We start from the raw sequence: 23,580 nt of genomic DNA, 5'->3' as shown, positions 1-23,580 counted from the left end.
GACAGCAAAGCTGCTCAAGGCTCTGAACTTGAAGTTTAACTTGCTGTTCCTTCTGCCCTCCTCTTGTCCATCATTCCCCCACCCCTGCTCCCCTCCCAGTGTCCCTTCATTCTTGATGGACCCTTGGTCTGACCCAGTATGGCATTTTCTTATGTTCTTATTCCTGCCTTCTCTGTCCCCTTTGGTTTAGTGGAGCAAGAAGTCTCTCTCTTCATGGAACATAGCCTATGAAATTCTAGGGACTCTTTCTGTAAATTTTCTTTTGGTGAGAGTGAGTTCTGACAAGGGACTTTTTTTTTTTTTTTGGCAGACTAACTGGGGATGGAATCAGACCAGGTGGCATCTTATTAACCGAAGCTTTGATTTACTTTTAGGTCGACTCAAACTCCAAGAGTTCAGAATGTACGGGGGTTTGCAGACAACTCCTCCTTAAATCAGGAGTAAAACCTGCACTGCCATATGCGTTACCAACTCATATACCCACATTAGCAGTGGGTATATGAGTTGGTACATATGGCAGTGCAGGTTTTACTCCTGATTTAAGGAGTTGTGTGTGCATGGTGCTAAAGTGGGCGCACACGATTAGAACATAAGACCTGCCATACTGGGTGAGATCAAGGTCCAATGAGCCCAGCATCCTGTTGCTAACGGTGGTCAGTCCAGGTCACAAGTACCCAATAGATCCCATAAAATAGATCTAATTCCTGTTACTTCCAGGGATAGTAATGACGTTCCCTAATGTACCTGGCTAACAATGTGTTATGGGCTTTTCCTCCAGGAACTTCTCCAAACCTCTCACTTGCTACGCTCGTTGCCTTCACCACGCCCACTGGTAACAAATTTCGTAGCTTGATAGTGTGCTGAGTGGAAAGTGCTTTCTATGATCTGTTTTGAATCTACTGCTTGTTAGTTTCATGGAGTGTCCTCTTGCTTTAGTATTTGAAAGGGTAAATAACCATCCTTTATTTCCACGTTCCACCCCACAAATAATTTTATAAGCTCCTATCGTGTCTTTTTCTCATCCAGGGCCAGTGGAAGTATTACACAGCTTTGGTGGCTGCCTGCAGTGCCACAACTTTGGGGATGGTGTGGCAATGGCATCTCCTTGAACACCAGGAGAGCTTTAAGCACAGAACATATTAAAAGTCCGACTCTGGCCGAGTTTAGCTGATTGAGCTGCTTCAGGGGCTAGCAAAAAATAAAACATGTATAGAAACATATAAATACATGAAAATACAAATAAAAACATATACACCTTACATAAGTAAATAATATGAAATTATATGCAGTAAAAATAAATAGAACAAACTTAATCACAAAACAAACATACGTCATTCAAACATGGTCTAAAGTTTTGTGTATAATGATTGTTATATGTCCCCATATAAACCCATGCTTAAAATTGTGCAGTCTATCAAAAACATTGGTGCAATCTATAAGATCAACACATTTTTACCTATTCATTCTACTGCTGATAATTTGTCTCCATACATCTGGTAAGCTTTATCAGTGTGCTGAAAAGCCAGACATAATTAAACATAAGACACATTTCACTTGTATAGAAACAAAGTAACAAGTCATTTAACAAAATAGCAATTCATAGTCTGATTGAAACAGTATCTGCTCCGATCTAAAAGACAATCTTACAAAAGTTCTGACTTCTCTTTGCTGGAAAGAGAGAGCCCCGGATGCACAAATCACAATATCCGCACTACTCAAAGGAATCACAATTAAGAACGTTCTTCAATATTTTACATACTTTTACATGAATCTCTGGTTTTTTTTTCTCTCATTGAATTGTTTTCTTTGTCCTCTAAACTCTGTGCAGCCTAACCCAGTCTCTCCTCTTCTCTCTGATCTTATAGGTACCAGATAGCACAGTTTTTCGCTAGTGTTATCCACCTTGTACCCTTTCCCAGTCACTTTGTAGCCTATCCCTAACCCCCAACTTCCACACCCACCCTAAGCTTTACCGTCCTCCCTGTACTCCTTCCCTCTATCAGAAATGTGCATTTTAACTATCCCCACCTTACACCTCCCCCACCTGCGCAGACCCAAAGCATCTCAACCTCACCCATCCAACTGCCGGGACTCACTAGTGCCTATTATGATCTCACCCCTCACCCAATTCCTAGGCCTAGCCACCCTAGCCTTAACCCTACTCAATGCACAATCTATCCTCAAAAAAGCACCCATTCTCCATGACCTGCTCACAGCTGACAATCCTGATTTATGCGCCATTACCGAATCATGGCTCAAAGATTCAGACCATGTTTTCCTCAACCAGCTCCCCCTACACCACTACGAATATTCTCGATCCCGAGACCCAAAAAAGGGCTGGCGGGTTACTCTTGGCCACAAAAAAGCACTTAACCTCAAACTTCAACCCTCTTGCTCCCCCCCCCCCAGGTTAGAGATTGGGACTTTTCAAATCATCCGCCCTCCAGATCTGCCTCATCTACCCCCCACCCAATCTCCTCGAACACGACCCTTCCCCCTCATTGACTTTATTGTAGACAATCTCAAGTCTGACACTCCCGCAGTCATCCTCGGAGATTTTAACCTCCACGTGGACACCATCCCCCGTACACCTGCCTGTGAAACCCTCCTAATCACCCTCGAAGCCCTGGGTTTCAGACAGCTCATTACCTCACCCACACACAAAGCGGGTCATACCCTCGACCTCCTCTTTGTCAACTCCCACCTTTCAGCACCCAAGACTCCCTTAGCCACCCCCATCCCCTGGTCTGACCATTTAATCATTAATGCCCAAATTTCCTTAATTCCCCCTCCATGACAACACAAACCCAGAAGAAAACCATCTCCTTCCGTAAACCCTGCTCCTCAGAAGACATTTCTATAGCACTCGACAAAGCAGCACAGAACCTTGACCTGTCAAACCCAGATGCTGCTTTTCACTGTTTTTATGGATCTGGTTTTAAGATTTCGGTTATATATATATATTTATTTTTTGGCTCATTTTATTATTTTTACTGTACTCAGTTGTATGATTTGACCCTTTGTGCTCCCAAAGGTTTACAATATGTTTAGTTAAGTTATTCCCTCGGTTTTTTGTGCCTGGTTTTACTATTTTGTTTTTAATATTGGTTACTTTTTGTAATTTATGTATTGTTTTCATCAAACTATTGATTTATCCCTTTATGTATTTATGATTTATACATAGGTTTTTGGCTAGTGCCTCTGGTTTGGTGCCAATTCACATTAATCTTCCTTGTTCCCCTCTCTGCAAAATGTAAAAAATATATATATGTTCCCATAGGATCATGCTTATTTAATTAATGATTTTAATGGTGCATAGTTTTATATTTTTCTATATTGTTTACATTAGTTATATTTTAGTATGTAATATGCATTTAAAAAAAAAACAGCATGTAAAAGTTAATATAATTGGTGCTATGTTTATATTACTACGGAGGACCAAATTTTAGTTTTATTTGGATTGTCATTTTTTCATAAAGCATGTATAGAAGCTTAATTATGATTATAACACAGTGGCATGCTTTTAATTTATTTAATACTAATTTAAAAAAAAATCTTTTAATTTTTTAAATAAATGGCGCGAAAAGGAAGGTATAAGGTGATGGGATGATGTGCAGCCCGGTGGAACGCTGACTGACTGTAAATTGTTGTTATGGTCAGCACGGTGGTTGGTGATTTATTTTTGTTTGAGCCATCAGCCGATGCAAAATGCTGACTTAGTCGTGGTGCTAAGTTTTTAAAAATTTGCTTTACTCTTTTGATTCATTATTAAATGTTAGGCATCTAACTCAAAATTTTGAGTCTATATTAGGACACAGTGCAGCACCACCTATTGTGGTTTGATGAGCCATCAGCCGATGCTGAACGCTGACTTAATTGTGGCGACAAGTTTTGAATAAACTTTTTTCCTTCCTTTGATACGCATGGGCTGTCAAATAATAGTCAGCCGGTCCGTGGCAATTAAAATAATTTTTTAAAACTGAGCAGACACGTTCTTAATTGTGACTTTGAGTAGTGCGGATATTGTGATTTGTGCATCCGGGGCTCTCTCTTTCCAGCAAAGAGAAGTCAGAACTTTTGTAAGATTGTCTTTTAGATCGGAGCAGATACTGTTTCAATCAGACTATGAATTGCTATTTGTTAAATGACTTGTTACTTTGTTTCTATACAAGTGAAATGTGTCTTATGTTTAATTATGTCTGGCTTTTCAGCACACTGATAAAGCTTACCAGATGTATGGAGACAAATTATCAGCAGTAGAATGAATAGGTAAAAATGTGTTGATCTTAGATTGCACCAATGTTTTGATAGACTGCACAATTTTTAAGCATGGGTTATATGGGGACATATAACAATCTTATACACAAAACTTTAGACCATGTTTGAATGACGTATGTTTGTTTTGTGATTAAGTTTGTTCTATTTATTTTACTGCATATAATTTCATATTTACTTATGTAAGGTGTATATGTTTTTATTTCTATTTTCATGTATTGTTTCTATACATGCTTTATTTTTTGCTAGCCCCTGAAGCAGCTCAATGAGCGAAACTCGGCTGAGTTGGGCTTTTAATATGTTCTGTGCTTAAGAAAGACCTCCCGGGTTTCATTGATCCTGTTTTTCTTTGGTTGCTACTGCAATATTGGATCAATTTCTGATCTGTTTCAATGGCATCTCCTTGCCATTATGCAGGCAGGATGAGGAGGAAGGTAGCATGTGGATCCACGTGGGCATGGAAATGCCATGGCTGTAGTGTGCACACAAGAAGAAGAAATGTTTTGTAATAATTTTTTAACATTTATTTGTACTATCGCATATTGAACACCTATCTAAACAATTAAAATCTCTCTAACACACACACACACACCCTCACACACACATTAACGTAAATGTTGAGATTACTACCTGATAATCTCCTTTCCTAGTGTAGACAGATGGACTCAGAACAAATGGGATAGTATCTGCGTGCTAGCAGTTGGAGACGGATCTGACGTCAGCACAGGGGCGTATATATCCCACAGGAAGCGTAGCTATTCAGTAATCTTCCTTGCAAAGCTGTTCTAGATGGTGTACTGACGCTTAGTGAAAAAGTGAAACAGGATTCCCCTGACCGATTGATGATAGCTGGAGAACCGCCAGCATTCCCAACGGAAGGCGTTGACACTGGTAGAGTGTACGCTCTTATGGAAATAGATGACATGGCTTACCTTGAATCGGTGAAACCCATGTATGCAGGCAGCTGGGCGGGATGCTGAGTCATCTGTCTACACTAAGGAAAAGGAGATTATCAGGTAGTAATCTCAAACATTTCCTGGCGTGTAGCCAGATGGACTCAAACAAATGGGATGTACAAAAGCTTTACTCCCAGCCTGGGCGGGAGGCTGCCTGAGGCCCATGTAGTACCGCCCTCGCAAATGCTGAGTCCTCCCTGGCCGGACATCCAGATGGTAGAACCTGGAGAAGGTATGGAGGGAGGACCATGTCGCCGCTTACAGATTTCCGCAGGCGATAGCATCCTGGATTCACCCAGGATGCCGCTTGTGCTCTGGTAGAATGGCCTTGACCTGTAGAGCGGAGACTTTCCCAGCCTCTACGTACGCTGCTCTGACAACTTCTTTAATCCAGCGGGCGATGGTGGGCACGAGGCCGCTTCACCTTGCTCTCTCTACCTTGCTTCTTCCCGCTGTCAGGACGAATAGATGGTCCATCTTTCGTAGGTCTTGTGTAAGTTCCAAATATCTGGGCAGCAATCTGCCAATGTTGAGATGGCGCAATAAACGCCCTTCGATTTCTTCAGACCCGCCGTGGTAGGCAAGGATATGGTTTGATTAAGATGAAACTGTGAAACCACCTTAGGTAGAAAGGAGGGAACCGTACGAAGATGGATAGCCTCCAGCGTGATTCTGAGAAAGGGATCACGGCAGGACAATGCTTGTAGCTCTGAGATGCAGCGGCCTGAACATACAGCCAGCAAGAACACCATCTTCAAGGTTGGAGAACGAAGAGACAGGCCCCGAAGGGGCCTGAAGGTGGATCCTGCAAGGAAATCCAAAACCAGGTTGAGGTTCCACAAAGGCACAGGCCACTTCAGTGGTGGACGAATATGCTTGACTCCCTGCAGGAAGCGAGAAACATCTGGGTGCATGGCGATGGTCTTGCCCTCCCTCCTGGGACCATAGCAAGACAGCGCAGATGGAGCTGAGGGACAAACCCTTCTGAAGTCCATCCTGCAGGAAATCCAACACAATAGGGATTGTGGGTGCATGTGGATTGGTGCCGTGAGTGTCACACACCATGCTTCAAATACTCTCCAGATCTGGATATATGTGAGGGATGTGGAAAACTTGCGAGCTCTGAGGAAGGTATCAATCACGGGCTCCAATAACCCCCTCTTCTTCAATCTAGCCCTCTCAAGGGCCATACCGTAAGAGAGAATTGAGCCGGATCCCGTGAAGAATGGGACCTTGATGTAGAAGGTCCCGGAGAGGAGGCAGGGGAAGAGGCTCCCCTGCCAGCAGTCTTCTCATGTCCGCATACCAGGTCTTCTTGGCCAGTCTGGCGCCACTAGAAGAACTAGGCCCCGGTGTCTCTGAATCTTGCGGATGACAGCGCCGAGCAGGCCACGGAGGAAAGGCGTACAGTAGAGTCCCTGGAGGCCATGGCTGAACCAGGGCATCGATTCCGTGTGAGAACGGTTCGCGCTTGCGGCTGAAGTATCTGGGTACTTGAGCACTGGACTTGTCCGCCAGTAAATCCATGTCCAGAATCCCCCAATGATCCACAATCATCTGGAAGGCCGTGGGTGAGAGCTGCCACTCCTGGATTTAGGCTTTCTCTGCTGAGGAAATCTGCTGTGCTTCGGCAGGACCGAGGACTTTCATTTCATTCACACACACATTCCATCATCATTCACACCGTCGGGGGAGCACGGCTATCACCCCGGGAGCTCACTGGGGGAGGAACCCTTGGGTATCTACTGCAGGAGCGCGGGGCTCTAAGTCGATTAGATGGGAAAAACAAAGTAGAATCTAGAATGAGAAGAAAAGAGAAAACTTAAAGTAGTCTTGGAAAGCACGCTCAACTAGCGTGCAGGCACTCCAAACTGCTTTGGAGACGGAAATTACTGAATAGCTACGCTTCCTGTGGGGATATATACGCCCCGTGCTGACGTCAGATCCGTCTCCAACTGCTAGCACGTGGATACTATCCCATTTGTTCTGAGTCCATCTGGACAGCCAGGAAAACCATGTTTATACTTCAAACTCATTACATTTTCATAAATGTTTAAACAATGTTAGTAACTAATTCATGAAGAATATTTAGAAAATAAATGTATAAGTCCTACAACGATCTTTGTTTCACTCACCTTATCTTGAGGGCTTCCTCAGGGATGGACTCAACACACAGCATTCGTAAAAGTATCTTCAATAGAGAGAAGAAAATCCAATGGAATAAAGTTGATCATACTATTCCTCTCAGCAATGTGACTTCTCCAGTCATTCAAGCTCAATAAATCATCATAAATTTCAACAAGATAATTCTAAATGAAATAAAAATGTAATAAGTATCTAGTTTCTACTTAAAGGATATGTACTGCTTTTTACCGAAATACATCAACTTATGAAACAAAATGGTCTATACATACTCCAACCCACCGCTATTCCTAAATGTTTCCAATAAATTTCTTCACCAGATCAAGAAGTCACACTGCGGCAGAATTTGCCGACCAGTCTCGTATACCACTAGCCGTCCGTTATATACATCTGAGAAAAAGGATGGAAAGTAATGAATAATATATAAAATGGATGAAGGCAGAAATTAAACCAACTCCATCACAAGCAAATTTAAGGACTCGATTCTAACCAGAAATTCAAAATTACCATCTGCATAACCCAAACATCAAATGGAGATACATCATATATCCAACAGTTGTTCAAAAGGTTACAGTTAATTCACCGTATCCATATATGTCTAAAGTTCCAAATTCCGGATCTTAATTCACCATCTGCAAGACACAAACATGCCAAATGATAAGACAAATTTCTCTACATACTATCTCGCTTACCAACGCTGTCTTCCAACCGATCAGCCTTACACCTACACGGAACTGACGTGTCCCCATCGTTTGAAGGGAGCTTAATGACGTGTTCCAAATTCCATGTATTATATACAACATGTCGCAGGGAATTCAACCCAAACCGGTGATCCAATCAAATTGAATCACCTTTAATCATTACTCATCACGTGAAATCCACTAAGGATAAAATGAGGAGAACCAGCTAACCAGCTATCCCGTCCGCAAAAGATAAACAATCCCCATTCACATAAACACATTCCATTCAACAGGACCATTAAGTCCTTTAGGGGCAGATTAGACCAATTGAAAATAAAACATTGTTCCACTTTACGCTGTGTTGCAGATAGATTCCCACCATTCTTTAAATACACTTTCTTTATTACAAAGAACTTAATATCCTCCCAAGAATATTTAAAGTCAATCCAATGGTCTACAAGGGGTGCATGTTCTTTTAAAGCTTTGACTCGACTACAATGTTCTATAATACAAGCTCTAATCAATCTGCTTGTCTGACCCACATAAAACAATTCACAGGGGCATTTTATAATCTATATGACACCACTACTATCACAAATGAACAACTCAGGCAAAAAATATATGTGATTGGTATTAGGGGGCTGAAATTTTGTACATTGCAGAACGTGCCTGCAAACCGAGCTCGACCCGCAAGAAACCTGTCCTTGACCTGATTGAGTCTACCAGCATCTCTACATCCCTTTAATCTGTCCTGTAGGGACTGATGTTTTTAATAGCAAAATAGGTAATTGGCTGAAAATATTCAAAGGTGATAATATATGCCAATATTTTAATATATTTTATACACCAAAAACCTTGGTTGAAATGGGGTATAGTGCAAATTAATCTAGATGGAACATCTTTATTATTTTACAAAAAGAAGTTCTCTCTGATAGCATATAATGCTTGCTTATAAGCTTTTTTTAATGCAAGATCTCGAATAACTACATTAGCTCAAAAAATCTATTGCTCCAACTTTTGGGCTGAATCTTAGTCCAAGGTGGAGTTACATAGACGTCGTAGTGAAGAAACTGCCCCTCAGGAATTTGTCCTTTAACCATCTCGATGGAAACCTATTATAATGTAGTAGGGTGTTCCTATCAATTGTCTTCTATAAACGGTTGTAACCAATTTCTTCTGATGGACAAAACACCTGAGTATCTATGAAAATTAACTGTCTGGGTGTCCTTGGATATAGTGAATTCAGATTTACATCACTCATATTTAACATATGTAAAAATTGATTCAACTCCATTTCTGGACCTTGCCATATGAAAAATAATCGTCGATATTATCTCTTCCAACTAATGATATATTGAAACCATCTAGAAGAATATTAAGTCGGAGGCCCCCCCCCCCCCCCCAAAAAAATAAAAATAAAAAAAAATTTGCCCGCTGGTTGGCAGGTTGGAAACAGATGCTCAAGTTTTGCCAGCGTCTGTTTTCTGAACCTGTGGCTGTTGGAGGGTTTGAAAACAGATGCCAGTAAAGGTTAAGCGGTTGGTTATTCTGACCTGCTGACAGCCGCAGCTTCCGCTAATAAAGGAGGCGCTAGGGATGTGCTAGTGTCTCTAGCACCTCCTTATCGGTGTGGGGCCCTAATTTAAATGAAGAATTGCGCGCCCAGGAGAGGTGCCGGAGCGTGCGTCAGGACAGTGGGCACTCAACACGGAGCGGCAGCTCTCCCGCAGGTTTTTTTTTTAATCAGCCTGATAATGATAAAAAAACCCGCCTTGCCAGTAGTTTGTTCAGAACTGACTAGATTCAATTACACCTAATTAAAATTGATGAAACCTATTTCCTCTTCCTTATTATAGACTAACCTTAAAATACATCTGCTTTAATCTAAGCAAGCACAAGTCATCTGCGTTCCTAAGAGCTTAGGTTGCAAGCAGAAAAGAGCAGAAAGAATATATTTGTTTTTCCTTTTTTTAAACCACCTAAGGACAAACTGATAACAAGCCAAGACGACGAAGAGAAAAAGTTTTACTTCCCCCCCTTGATAAGAAATATATACAGAACGTGGCCAAAACCTTGCTGTATGATCATGTCCTCGTCTCCTGCATACTTCCTATTTGTTCATGTGAGGTCGGTCTCCAAACCTGCAGGCAAAAACGAAGTTAAGCATGGACAATGAATTCTACTCAAAGAAATGAGGCCAAAGGTTGCATACGGAAGTCAGCAGCATTAAGGCACTTACAGGGGGGGGGGGGGGGGGGGGATGAGGTACCAGCACTGCTTTTCAGGCTGAAGAGGCAGTGCAGATGGGGGGGTGAGCCTGGAGCAGACTGAGCAGGGACTGCTCCCTAATCCAGCACTTCTTGTCCCCCCCCACCCCCCTGTATTGGAGGGGGGGGGGGGGAATGAGGATCACTGGGGGGATACAGGGCAGATTCTCTCTCCACTGATCCTCCACGCCCAGTTTCCACCAGTGCTGACCCCTCAGCTCTCCTTCACCCACCAGTGATCATAGTGTGCATATAGGGGGGGGGGTGTGTGTTTTGTGGGAGAGTTTTTCACACATAGCCTGCTCCAGCTTATACCCCCTTCTACTTCCTGTGTATTTACAAATTTAGCTCTGGGGTACTTATCTTATAAACAAGTTTTTCCTATTATCATTTAACAGAAGGGGTCTGTGTTTCTAACCATGTTCCTGCTCAGTGCTAAGATGCTGTTATCCACTTTCACTGAGTGGCATTTCCTCTGCTCTCCCTCCCCTGCACATTTCCAAAAGCAAGCAGAACTCATTCTTCTGGTTCACTCTTCTATAATAATAGATGAGTGTCCTCTTGTCGCACCCCCCGTCTGCTGGTATTTGTGTGAAAGCACCCTACTGGAACACTTCAGGATTTACTGGACTTACCAGAGTTACCTGCTACCAGAATTTACCATATTTTTTAAATTCAAAACTGTGGTCTTCATGTGACTTTTCTGGATCCTATTTGCAATATCAAACCATATTGTCGATCCACTGGTGCTCGGGTAAGCACCCACCCCACCAGGAATTAGGGACATTATCCCCATTAGTGCACAGCACAAGCAACTCGGGGTATCACACCCTCCCTCGTGGGCTCCATTACCATCTGTCTGAGCAGAGCCCCTGGCAGGGTATCCACTATCTCTCTACTACTGTAGATTCTGCAGAAGGGATGCTCCCATCCACTTCCATCAGATTAAAATCTCCAACCAACATAGTAGTAATATAGTAAAGACGGCAGATAAAGACCAAATGGAAAAGTGCAAGTGTGATGCACATAGGGAAAAATCCATTGGCAGGTAAAATATGCTGGATTCTGTACTGGGAGTCATTACCCATGAAAAGCATCTTGGGAGTCCTTGTGGACAATGTCAAAATCCTTGGTACAGCGCACGGCAGTGATCAAAAAAGCAAAAAATGTGAGGAATGATCCAAAAAAGAATGGAGAATAAAACAGAAAATATCGTTGCCTCTGTATCGAGCCCTGGTTTGACCTGACCTTGAGTACTGTTGGGTAGTTCTGGTTGCCCCATCTCAAGAAGGCAATAGTGGAACCAGAAAAATTTCAGAGGAGGGAGACACAAATGATAAAGGAAATGGAGCATCTCTTATGATGAGGTTGCACAGGCTTGGAAAAGAGATGGCTGAGAAGGGGGGCATGATTGAAATTTATAGAATTGAGTGGGGTGGAAGGGGTAAACAAAGGATGGTAACTTACCCTTTAAAATACTAAAACAAGGGGATGCTCCATGAAACGAACCAACAGATTCAAAACAATTAATAGCGCTTTATCAACACACAATCAAACTGTACAATGTGTGGCCAGAGGGAGGTGATCAAGGGGACTAGAGCAGCAGGATTTAAGAGGCTCAGACAAGCTCCAGGAAGAAAAGTTCACAACACATTATTAGCCAGGTAAACTAAAGAAAATTACTGCTGCCCCTGGGAATACGTTACAGGAAACAGATCTACTTTATGGGATCTGCCAGGTACTCGCTGAGCTCGATGGACCTTACTTTGACTCAGCATCGCCATCAAAGAATATTTCTGGTGTGGGTAAGTTCTTAACATCCTCCTCAGTAAAGAATTCAGTTTTTCCTGCAATTTCCTTTCTTAACATCCTTTTTGCCCTTCATTCAGCTAGCCCTCCAAATGACTTTCTCACATGCTTTTTATTTTGAATGTACTTGAACATGTTTTTTTTTTTTGGTTTGTTTGTTTTTGCCTCTGTCAAGCTTCTTAAATTCTGTCTTAGCCTCTTACTACTATTTTACATGTAACTTACCAACGCTTATGCATTTCTTCGTTTTGGGTCTGTCCTTTTTGCTTTAATTGCCTCTTTGCTCTTACTATTAAACAGTGCTGGCAGTCATTTGGTCTGGATTTATGCGGACAAAACATGATTTGTGCACAGATTTTCTGCACAGAAACCATGACTTTTGCATATAAAATATTTTATGTGTACTAGACGTATTTTGCGAGCTTTATAGCTCCTGATGCATTTGCATATCATTAGATTACTGCATCAAAAGTTAATTCAGTTTTTACTAAGCGAGTAAAGAAAATATGAACTAAAATGTAGATCGTTTTATTACATCGGGCTCAAAGGTGAATGATCTAAAGAAGAAACTTGGTGTTTTTTACACTACTGGACTACATTCTGTGGTGCCTTCTACTTGGAGAGACTGGGACTGCAGGAGCTGTGAATGAACCTCCTACACAGCCCATACTCCTACAACAATGCTTCTCTCCAAGAGAGGCTCTCCAAGCCTCTCTTGGAGGTGCACCTAGTCAACTGGGTTTTCACGATTACTACAATGAATATGCTAAGATTGCATACTTTAGAGACTGAAGGTATGCAAAGCTCTCTCATGCATATTCATTGTGGTAATGCTGAAATCTCAAATGGTTAGGTGTGCTTCTAGGAGAGGGTTAAAAAAAAACTTCTCTACAGCACCATCTGCTGAGAGGCTGTGACTGCAGGAGCTGTGACTTTCCCCTGCTGAGAGAGTGAGACTCCAGGAGCGATGAGCTCCTCTCTGAGAGGCTGTGACTGCAGGAGCTGTGAGTTTCCCTGCTGAGAGAGTGAGACTCCAGGAGCGATGAGCTCCTCTCTCAGCCAGCAGTCCTACAGCAGTCCTCAGGATCTACTCTTGCTTTGAGATCTTTTTGTTCCTATCTCTCTGGCTCTAGGCGATTCAATTTAGATTTTCTTCTCCCCAGGATTGTTCAGTATCCCAGCACCTTGAATAAAGGAGATACTGAGAGAGCCTTATCTCTCGCCTTCAGGATGTGGAGCTCCATTTCTCCCTTCTCCTTCCGGCATGTGGGACCACAGGAAGAGTCTGATATTAAGATAGGTAAGTGGAACCTCAGACCCTCCTCAGGCTCATTTGTCATGGCATCCTTAAAGAAGAAGAAGGATGAGAAATGCAATGTCCTTATCAGATAAAGTCATTTGAACTGTACCAGCTCATTCCGCCATGAATTCCCCACACCCATTTCCTGAGCTGTAATGGCAAATTCACTCAGTAACTAAACTACTGCAACCAAAACAGAAACTCAAATGGCTGCAACCCAGCCTACTGAAAAGATGGCAAGCAAATACTACAATGTACCCTAGGACACAAATGCACCTCCTAATGGGAGGTTCAAATTGGGAAACAGAGCAAGCTGGACTGCTACAGATCCCTACACAGAAAGCACCGCTAGCAAGATCCCATCACTCGGTCACAAATGCAAAAAATGGACATTCACCAAAAATGTTTAAAAACAACAAAAAAAAAAACCCTCCCTTTTTATTACAGATAATTAACACAACTTTATTTACTAGATTCTTTATCAGAAGAAAAGTTTCAAGAGTGATGGATCATAGAATATAAACTTATTCCTAGCAAGTTGTTACACACACCTACATGGGAATTTTAATAAAACATTGTGCCTAAGGCTAGGACCCGTTCCTTTTAACAAGAAAAATTGCTTCCTTCTCAACATCAGGGAAAATCTGGATTTTCCCTCCACAGAACAAAAAAAACTTTGTTTTTGAAGTATTTTTTTGTAAAACAAGATTTTTATCTGTTTCACAAACAAAGGTAACCAGAAGTGTAGCCCTTGTTGGAGTTTCATCTATTGATGCTTCCGAAAAGATGTTAGATTAGGGCTACCGTCTTGAACCCACAACGAAATCATCCTCTAGAGCCCCATTATTAACTTGAGTTCGAGGAACATAAAATAATTTGGAAATCAATATCTCTTTACTAGTTGATATTTGCAATACCTCTCCTAGATATTTTCGAAGCAATTCAATTGCTGATAGCAGCCTTGTGACTGGGAAGTTTAAAAAGAACAGAGATTTTTAACTCTCATCCCGTTTCCAGACTTTCAAGCTGTCTCTGTGTCACAAGGCTGTCTTTAACAAACAACGCACTTGCCATTTGTAAGTTAGTAATGTGTTTGATCAATTTATTTAAATGATTTGTATGTTCTGGAGCTTATTCTTGGTCTCAGTACTGGAAGATCCAAATTGAGCCATAGCCTGTGCTAATAATTTCTCCATATTATTAACTGACCTCCATACATCAATTAAAGTTATATTTTTAAGTCAGATATTTCCTACATTTTTATTATCCACCATAACTGTAGCTGCTTGTGTAGATGTTTCCAACTTTCCACCTTCACTACAACTTCTGAGTCCTCAGTCTTATCTCTAGGAGATTCTATTATTGATATCACATTTGAATTTTCTAAATCAATATTAGTTACAACCTCTAGGTTTTGAGGTGATGATGCTGGCCAGGACTCCATGTGGAACCTGATGAGAAAGGAACTTCCGGATTGGGGTTTGAAGAATCCAAATTTACAGTTCGAATAATATGTGTGTCCATAGGACCCCTTGCCGTAGAAGTAGATGGTATCGAGGGAAACACTTTTATCTTCCTTTTCTGCCCATGTGTGTTAAATTTGGGCTCTTTCCGACAGAGTGAGATGAACTCGGCAAGGGGGCAGCATGCCAGGCGCTGGCGGCTGCATGCTGCAGGCCCCTGGCTTTTATGCCGGTAAGCGTCCCGGATAGATGATGTCACGGGGGGGGGGGGGGGGGTGTCAAACCGCTTGTTGGGCACATTTTTGATGAATAATTAATATAGATATCTCTCATTGGTATAGATATGGAGTTGTGAGTGATAATTACCTGTTATAACACTCCCCAAACTGAGGACTAAAAGAATTGTAACAGGGTTTTTTCTTACCTCATATTATTTTTCCTTATTATTATTGTAATATGGTTGTTATCATTTACAATTTCTTATGTTTTTACTGATGTAAAATCGATAAATTCAATAAACTATAAATAAAAAACAAAAAACTCCCAACAACCAACAGATTATATCAACAGTCTTGTAAAATGAGCCTGACCATATAACTCACATATAAATAGTCTTTTAAAACTTCGGCGAAAGAGACAGAGGTCCCGCGGAGCCACCACAGAACCCCCATCTTGCGATGAGACGCCTGGCAGGCTGCTGTGGAATGGGATCTGCGGCAGAAGCCAGGAAGTCTTTCAGCTGAGAGGTGCAGGTTTATCAGGAAATTCAACTCTACCTTGAAGAATATGCTGTGAGAACATTCCAGCTCTGCATTCTGGCTCATACAGGAAGAGCACGGTGGAAGGTAACTGATAACTGGAGCCCTGGGGATTCCCATGAAGCAACACTTCTCAAACAGCATGTGAAGTCTATATGAAACCTGCTTAGGAATGAGATTAAAAATTCATTTCATATCAGCCCACTCCAAACCTTCAGCTAGGCAGCATCTAGCACTGCAGTAGAATGTTCTACTTAATAAAGAACTTTCATATGAAAAAATGTGTTCACAAAAAAGCAAAATTGGTTCTTACCTGCTAATTTTGTTCCTGTAATTCCACAGATCAGTTCAGACTCCTGGGTTTTGCCTCCCCTCCAGCAGATGGAGACAGAGAAGTATTGACTGACACTGCTACTTATGATGAGGTGCCACTTGCAGTTCCTCAGTATTGAAAAGTACCCAAGCCAGAGAATAGCCAGAGCAATTAACCTCCCTGAGCAAAAACGAACAAGAACATGTGCCAGTCTTCAGAGATACAGAAAAGAAGTAACGAACGGACTCTCCTAATCTCCCTATCCCCCACTGGGCGGGACTCTGGAATGATCTGTGGCACTACAGGAACGAAAATTAGCAGGTAAAATCCAATTTTCCTTTCCCTGTACGCACCCGGATCAGACCAGACTCCTGGGATGTACCAAAGCTTCTCTATCTGGGGTGGGACCTCGAGAGTCTCGCTCGAAGCACACACTCTCCAAACCCTCTAGTGTCTGGGGCCTGGACATTCAGAGGGGTAATGCCTGGCAAAGGTGTGCAAAGACTTCCAAGTAGTCTCTCTACAGATCTCTTGCAGCGATACCTGACATTCTGCCCAGGAGGCTGCCTGCGAAACGAGTGCAAGCTGCCCGAAGACAGACGGGAATCAGACAACCTTGAGTAATGGAGGCGGAACTGATTGCTTCCTTCAACCACCGAGCAATAGTGGCTCTTAGAGGATTTATGTCCCTGCCTGGGACCACTCCCACAGCACAAACAGATGATCGGACAGGCAGAAACTGTTAGTCACCTCCAAATACCACAAGAGCACCCACTTAACATCCAACCTCCGTAAGTCTTTAGACTGAGGTGTAGCGGAGACCGGATTTGGAAAGGACGGGAGCTCCACCGATTGATTTAAATGAAACCAGGACCCAACCTTGGGCAGAAAGGAGGGGAAGTCCTTAGGGACACTCCTATATCTGTAATCCTCAAGAAGGGCTCCCTGCATGACAAGGACTGGAGCTCGGACACTCTCCAGCAGAACATATGCCACCAGAAAGCTCACCTTCAAAGTAAGATCATTAAGAGTCATTCGCTTCAAAGGTTCATACAGGGAAGCACCCATAGCTCTCATAAGAACCTGCCATACTGGGTCAGACCAAGGGTCCATCAAGCCAGCATCCTGTTTCCAACAGAGGCCAATCCAGGCTATAAGAACCCAAAGATTAAGTCTATCCCATGCTACTCATATTAGTAATAGTGGCTATTTTCTTGAGGGCAGCCAAAATGACCTCCATTCCCACACTGAGCGGGAAGGGGGTCCCCGGGAGATTGCCGCGCCAGAGAGCCAGCCAGGTTCATGGCACCCACCCAATTTGTCCATCGTTCCGCTCCCAGATGGGCCCTCCTCACCGGGGAGGCATCGGAGCACAAGCTGCCTGCGAAAGGCTCGTACATGGCCAGAAAAGAGAAATGCAGCGGGGCAGGAGCGAAAGAAGCCGCTGGAGAGACGGGGAGCCGGAGAGAGCTGCTCAACTAAATAAGGGTGCGAGCCATGTCGGAAAGTGCGTCACAGCCCAGAGAAACTGTTTTTGCTGGGTTTTTTTTAAATTAAAATTTATAAAAAGAAACATTTCCCTGAGAAGGCAGCAGGCTCTGTCTGTCCCCTGCAGGATGAGTGAGCCAGGACCCCTGGTATCAATCCTGACCAGCACTAAGGAGCTGAGGGCTGAAGAAGGCTCCCCGACCCTTAGCCCTTCTGCCTCAAATACCAGGAGGGATAGCCCGCCTGAGACCTAACTACCCCCTGGGAGGCCGTAGAGAACTTGAATCTTCTGTCAAACATTCTTTTCTATCTTTCAGACTGCAGGTTTTGCACCTCCACCATCTGCTGGAGACAGAAAAATACTGAGGGGGCTGCAGGTGGCACCTCATCATAAGTAGCAGTGTTAGTCAAAACTTCTCTGTCTCCATCTGCTGGAGGGGAGGCAAAACCCAGGAGTCTGGACTGATCTGGGTACGGACAGGGAATGGTAGATTCTTGGATTGCTTCAGAACATTGCTCTTGAATTATCCTGCAGAATCTGCATCAATGGGCAAACCAGGCAACCTCCTAGGGCATTGCACTTCAGGAGGGACCTGAAATTTTGAAACCAACTTTTTTTTTTTTTTTTTTCTGGGGTGGTGGGGCGGATGAAGGAAATGGCTCTTTTTCCACTTTAACCCTCAACTGTTTACCTAATTTCTACTAAAAAAAAAAAAATTGAAAAGATTCACAATACAACTGGCAGGTTAATATTTACTGAGTACATACACCTGTCTGCTTTTGTATACTAACAACGCGGATGGATAACGTTTGTTAATATTTGATACGCTCTGCAAATATCCTGTAATGAAAATGATAAAAATATTTAATTTAAAGCTATTAATAAGAGGGAAAAATATACCAGATATACATTTTAACACTGATCCACATCTAGCAACATTCAAAAACAGTCATGTAAACTTAGTTTTATCCAATTTTCACCCTTCCCTCCTTCAGCCCCCACCAGCATAAATACGAGGAGAGTTACACATCAAAAGGCACATCTAAGTATAGAAAACACAACTGCAGTATAAGAATAGTAATCTCTCTATTGTAATCGGGCTCTTTCACCAATCCCTCCCCCCACCAATCCTTTTACCTAGCTTTACAGAGCATTACTCCAGGAAATGAGATAAATTCTACCCAACTGCACAAAATACATGCACATCACCACTTAAAGTAACAGAAACAGAATGTGATTCTTCAAGGATCATTTATCAGCTCGCTTCTAGCCCTGGGTGAAAGTTGTTGAATATACGGGGTCCCATATTGCAATGACCGTATCCTTACTTTTATAGGATCTGGACATAGCCTGATTCTCCATTTGCATTAATCTATGCACTTTGTTCCTCTAATCCCAAAAAGAGGGCGGAAATTGATCACTCCAAACCATAAGAATCGCTTTCTTCCCCATGTGTCAGGCTTTCCTCTGTAAAAGAGCAGGCCCTTTGCCTCTTACTGACATGGATATAGAACCCCATCAGGGGGAAATGTCAGTTTTTGATCTAAAAGATGAAAAATATTTACAGATTTTGCCCCAAAACGTTGGATAACAGGACAAATCCAAAAGTAACCCAACAGACCCCTATTTTGTTGGCCCTTAACAAAAAGATCAGAGTCATAAGAACATAAGAAAATGCCATACTGGGTCAGACCAAGGGTCCATCGGGCCCAGCATCCTGTTTCCAACAGTGGCCAATCCAGGCCATAAGAACCTGGCAAGTACCCAAAAACTAAGTCTATTCCATGTTACCGTTTGCTAATGGCAGTGGCTATTCTCTAAGTGAACTTAATAGCAGGTAATGGACTTCTCCTCAAGAACTTATCCAGTCAATACTCTTCACTCTGAACAGCCATGTAGGTGTTATGCTCTATGTAGAAATTTATATTGCAGTTCCCTTAGATTTGCATCTTCCGATAACTCTGGTATGTGAGCAAAAGCGGAGGACAGCTGAAGCTCATCTAAAGCAATCGACAATTCAGTTTGCCACTTACTCAACAGATTGGCATAACTGGCCTTGGGCCCCAAAAGTACAAGAGCCTTACGGATACGTGACACCCTCAGTTTTCTTCTTACCTCTATTTGAAAAAAATTCCTCAATCTGTTCTTGAAAGGTCTCCTCTAAGTTAGTTCTTGAGTTCTAATATAATGCTGTAATTAAAAATTATTTATGGTGTAATGCAAAGTTGGACTGTAACTCTAAATAGGATACTATTTTCCCTTTATCATCCACCACCTGTGATACCCAGGTTAAACCCTTTGCAGCCCCAATGGACAAAGGCTCCAGATTGCATTCCCAGAGTAAAATCTAAATTCTTTGATTAGGAGGTATCCCAATTCTCTCGGACTATGTCCCAACTTGTGGCAAAGAAACACCGGGCCCATTGTAACGGAATTATTAAATTATAGATTTCCTCTTGGAAGACTTTCAATCTTTGCATGAAGAATATAGTTAAGTTGAGAAGGAGCTATGAAACTTTTTTCAAAATCCAGGGGTGTGAAGTGCGACACGTTAAAAGATTGTCTCTAACATGGCATAACAGCCAAGTTATAGTCCTCAACATTCGGGATTCCCAAACCTTCTTCCCTCCAGCTATCCACCATCTTGACTATAGAAATCCTGGCTCTTACCCCACCACAGAAACTTTGAGCATAGCATATCTGAGAGTAACATTGCATTTTTTTGCAAGAGTAAGAATTATTTAAGCCATAAAATCATTTAAAAAGATTCGCTCTGCCCATTACAGAAGGTGGCAGGCCATATCATGCCAAAAATTAAGTTAAGCAATAGTAATATGCTTAATTCATATAACGTACCTGGATTAATTGGAAGGTCCACTCCCAACTATGTAGAAGTCACCCGCTCAACGCAGCGGAAACCCTTCTCTCCAGTGTGATTTAAGGGAAGCATGTGACACCAACACTTCCAACTTGTGAAAATGTAATTTGTATCTACTAAAAGATTCAAAGAGAGAGAATTCTTCCATCTATACTGGTAAGGATACTCAAATACATAAGATCATCCACAAATACCACAGTCTTAAACACTTTATTACCCATTTTAATCCCAGTAATACTATCATTTTGGTGAATTCCCCTCAAGGTACTATAGTCAAATGAAAAGCAAAGGTGAGGGGGACAACCCTGGCGTGTACCTCATTGTAAAATGAACTCTCTTGTGGGACTACCATGCACCAAGACATGTGTTCTAGGTTGTGTATACAGAAGCCAAACGACATTCAGCCATAACCTATGAGGCCAAAGCGTTCAAGTACATGAAGGTAATCCATGCCACCCAGTCAAAGGCCGTTTGAGCATCAAACTAATTAGCATGGAGGGAATGTCATGACCCCTACTCCGATATAAGGAAGACAACACCTTCCTTATATTCATTACAGAATGCCTGTCTCAGACAAACCCAACTTGATGATCTGCTATTAGATCTGGCAGAAAGATTGCTAGGCAATCTGCAAAAATCTTAGCCAAGAGCTTAAGATCAAAATTTAGAAGGGCTATCAGCTGATACCATTCCAGTAAGGACGGATCTTTAGCCTTTTTTGGCAATATTGTAATCAAATCAGGGCATTATTCATTTGGTAAGGAAACCTGTCTATCACATATCCATACATGGTAAGTAAGGGAAGTGTAATCTTATCAATCAATCAAAATTGTGTAAGATTCCTCACCAAAGCCATCAGGTCCTGGGGCTTTATAGTAGGGTGTCTCCCCAAATTCCAGCTGAATCTCCTGCACACTAATTGGTGCATTCAGTCTGGCAAGCTGCGATTTTTTTGAGCTGCAGAGGTTTGAATCTCTGAAAAATATTTTCTCTAACTTCTATGTCCATTGCCTGCCTCGAGTAAAGATGCTGAAAATGATCCAGAAACACATCCTGCAATTCTTCAGCAGAGTTAACAATATTATTCCCCCCTGTCCCATAATGCAGTAATATATTTTGCCCCTAGCTTGCATTTGACTAGGAAAGCCAATAACTTCCTCGCCTTGTTAGCATGTTGGTATAATTGAAACTTGTAATAAAACAGACTTCTGCTCTTTGATAGAGCAGCAAGTTAAGAGCTGTCAATGAAAAGATATTTGTCCGACTCTTGTGTATGATTTGCCAAATATAACATGTCTCTACATACTTGTTGTTTCCAATCTTAGAATTTGAGTCCATGAAACTACACCTGTGTTCTAAATAAGCAAAACCCACCTTTCCTGTCTCCCCAGAACAATGCAGGTTCTGCCTTGTGAATCTTATTCTCCTGGAATTCCAGCCATCTTTGGATCTGCCGGTTTCACTTTTTCCTTTTCTTTTTTCACGAATCTGATCAGGACTCGCCTAAAAACACCATGGGGCACTCAGCCTAACAATTCTCAACTGTGCTAAGGTCAAATTGAAGTCCTCGCAAGCAGGGTGTGCTCTGTTAAGGGTGCATTTCAGGGAGGCCCCAGGAGCAGTGACAAAAGCATGTCCAACGCCTACCATAGCATCATGTGACCCCTCTATAAATATTTTTTAAACTTATTTCTATTTAAATTTATGCCAATGTTATGGCAAGAAAATTTGGAAAAATATCTATCTCCCCTACATTAAAATATGCAAGAATATGAAGATATATAAAGCTAAAATATATTTTTAAGAGCTTCACTGGAGCATCCCCCTCCTGACTTGCCTACTATCCACAAAAGTCCAATGTTTATGTAGATGAATGTGAGAAGATGGGCTTATAGCTCTTCAAAATGAAACCTCTAAGAGACCAATATTCAGCACTACTTAGCTGAATTAAGTAGCAACTAATTTCACTAAGTGGCGGTGGCTGAATATCCAGCTGCAGTCAGCAGCCAACCACTCGTCTGGTAAGTACTCGTCCAGCTAAATCGTCAGCCAGAGAAATGGTGGTGGAATGAATGTGGCAAGGCTGGGAGGAGCTGCTTATCTGGTTAATTTTGCCAGAGAATTAGCGACTTTGTGGAGTTTCAGCTGCTGAATATCCCTTGTAAGGTAGCCAGCTGGATAAGTCTTATCCGGTTTAGCAATGTTTAATATCCAGCCCTAAGGGGTCTTAATGCGGGGAGTGCATGCTTTTACATGGATTCATTTCAGGAGGCAGCGGATATGAGGGGTCACCATTAACTATTTCACCCATGGCACCATTGCCTTGGAGCTGATCCTGATTGACCCATCAATTCTACAGTTCACAAGCAGCAAGTTAGTCTGTGGTGGGTGAATCAAAGTGCCGGGTAAAGGGTAGAATCTGCCCCTTTAGTGTTCGTCTCTCTCTCTCTCTGCCAGGCTCTACACTTCCAACCACACAGACTGCTGGTCTTCTCCCCTCCATCCTTGCTTTGATGGGGTGAATGGAGAGCTGGCACATGCTTTCCTGCCTCCCCAGGGAGATATTCACTTTGACAACCATGAGTTCTGGATCCTGGGCCATTCTCGCTTCAGCTGGAAACAAGGTACTGGGGCTGCTCTACATGACAACACCTAAAGCACATCAACAGATACCCCCAGGGTGCTCAGTCCTTGCATGGCTCTGCTCTGCTCTGTCTGCACATCTGTGATGTTCACTGTGCAGTCTCTGGGCCCAATGTCTCTGTGTTTGCTGTACAGTCCCTGGGCCATACAAGTCTCTGAAATGCTCAAATTAAGGAAGGAGAGTACAAGCAGAGGGAGAGCTTGTAGGCAGGAGAAGTTAAAGTTGGGGATTTTGGGGTGAGATCTTCCAAGTGGTAGTTGTAGAAAGGAAATATTGCAGGGGAGGGGGGAGAGAGATATGGAGATGGGGGAATTTTTCTTTATATTTGGCACAGGCACTTCTGCCCTGGGTTTGTTCCTTCTGTGGCTTTTATTAGTGTAATGAAACGCAGAAGTCCAGGAAGAGTAATAGGAATGCTTTATAGTGAGGAAGTGGACAGACTGCATCCCATGCTGTTTCAGTGATTTTTTTTTCTACTTTTGTCTGTCTTGCAGTTCAGTTTTCTTGGTCTGATTCTACCTCTTCTCTCTCTCTGGCAGGGGTGTGGCTCAATGACCTGGTACAGGTGGCAGCACACGAGATTGGACATGCCCTTGGACTCTGGCA

General features: G+C 42.5%; 1 protein-coding gene across 1 annotated transcript in view; it reads left to right on the top strand.

The window, feature by feature from the left end:
• The window catches only part of LOC115099599 (matrix metalloproteinase-23-like), a 34,509-nt gene extending 12,670 nt beyond the window's left edge, over positions 1 to 21,839 (top strand). The window contains exons 3-4 of the mRNA XM_029617332.1: positions 13,293 to 13,429; positions 21,722 to 21,839. Of these exons, the coding sequence (XP_029473192.1) occupies positions 13,293 to 13,429; positions 21,722 to 21,822 (238 nt within the window). The 3' untranslated portion in view covers positions 21,823 to 21,839. The remainder of the gene's footprint in view (positions 1 to 13,292; positions 13,430 to 21,721) is intronic.
• Positions 21,840 to 23,580: the final 1,741 nt, after the last annotated feature.

The sequence above is a fragment of the Rhinatrema bivittatum genome, chromosome 9 (genome assembly GCF_901001135.1).
Source record: "Rhinatrema bivittatum chromosome 9, aRhiBiv1.1, whole genome shotgun sequence".
In the NCBI taxonomy this organism is placed as follows: domain Eukaryota; kingdom Metazoa; phylum Chordata; class Amphibia; order Gymnophiona; family Rhinatrematidae; genus Rhinatrema; species Rhinatrema bivittatum.
Note: the sequence above shows the minus strand (reverse complement) of the source record. Positions and strands in the feature narration are given on the sequence as shown.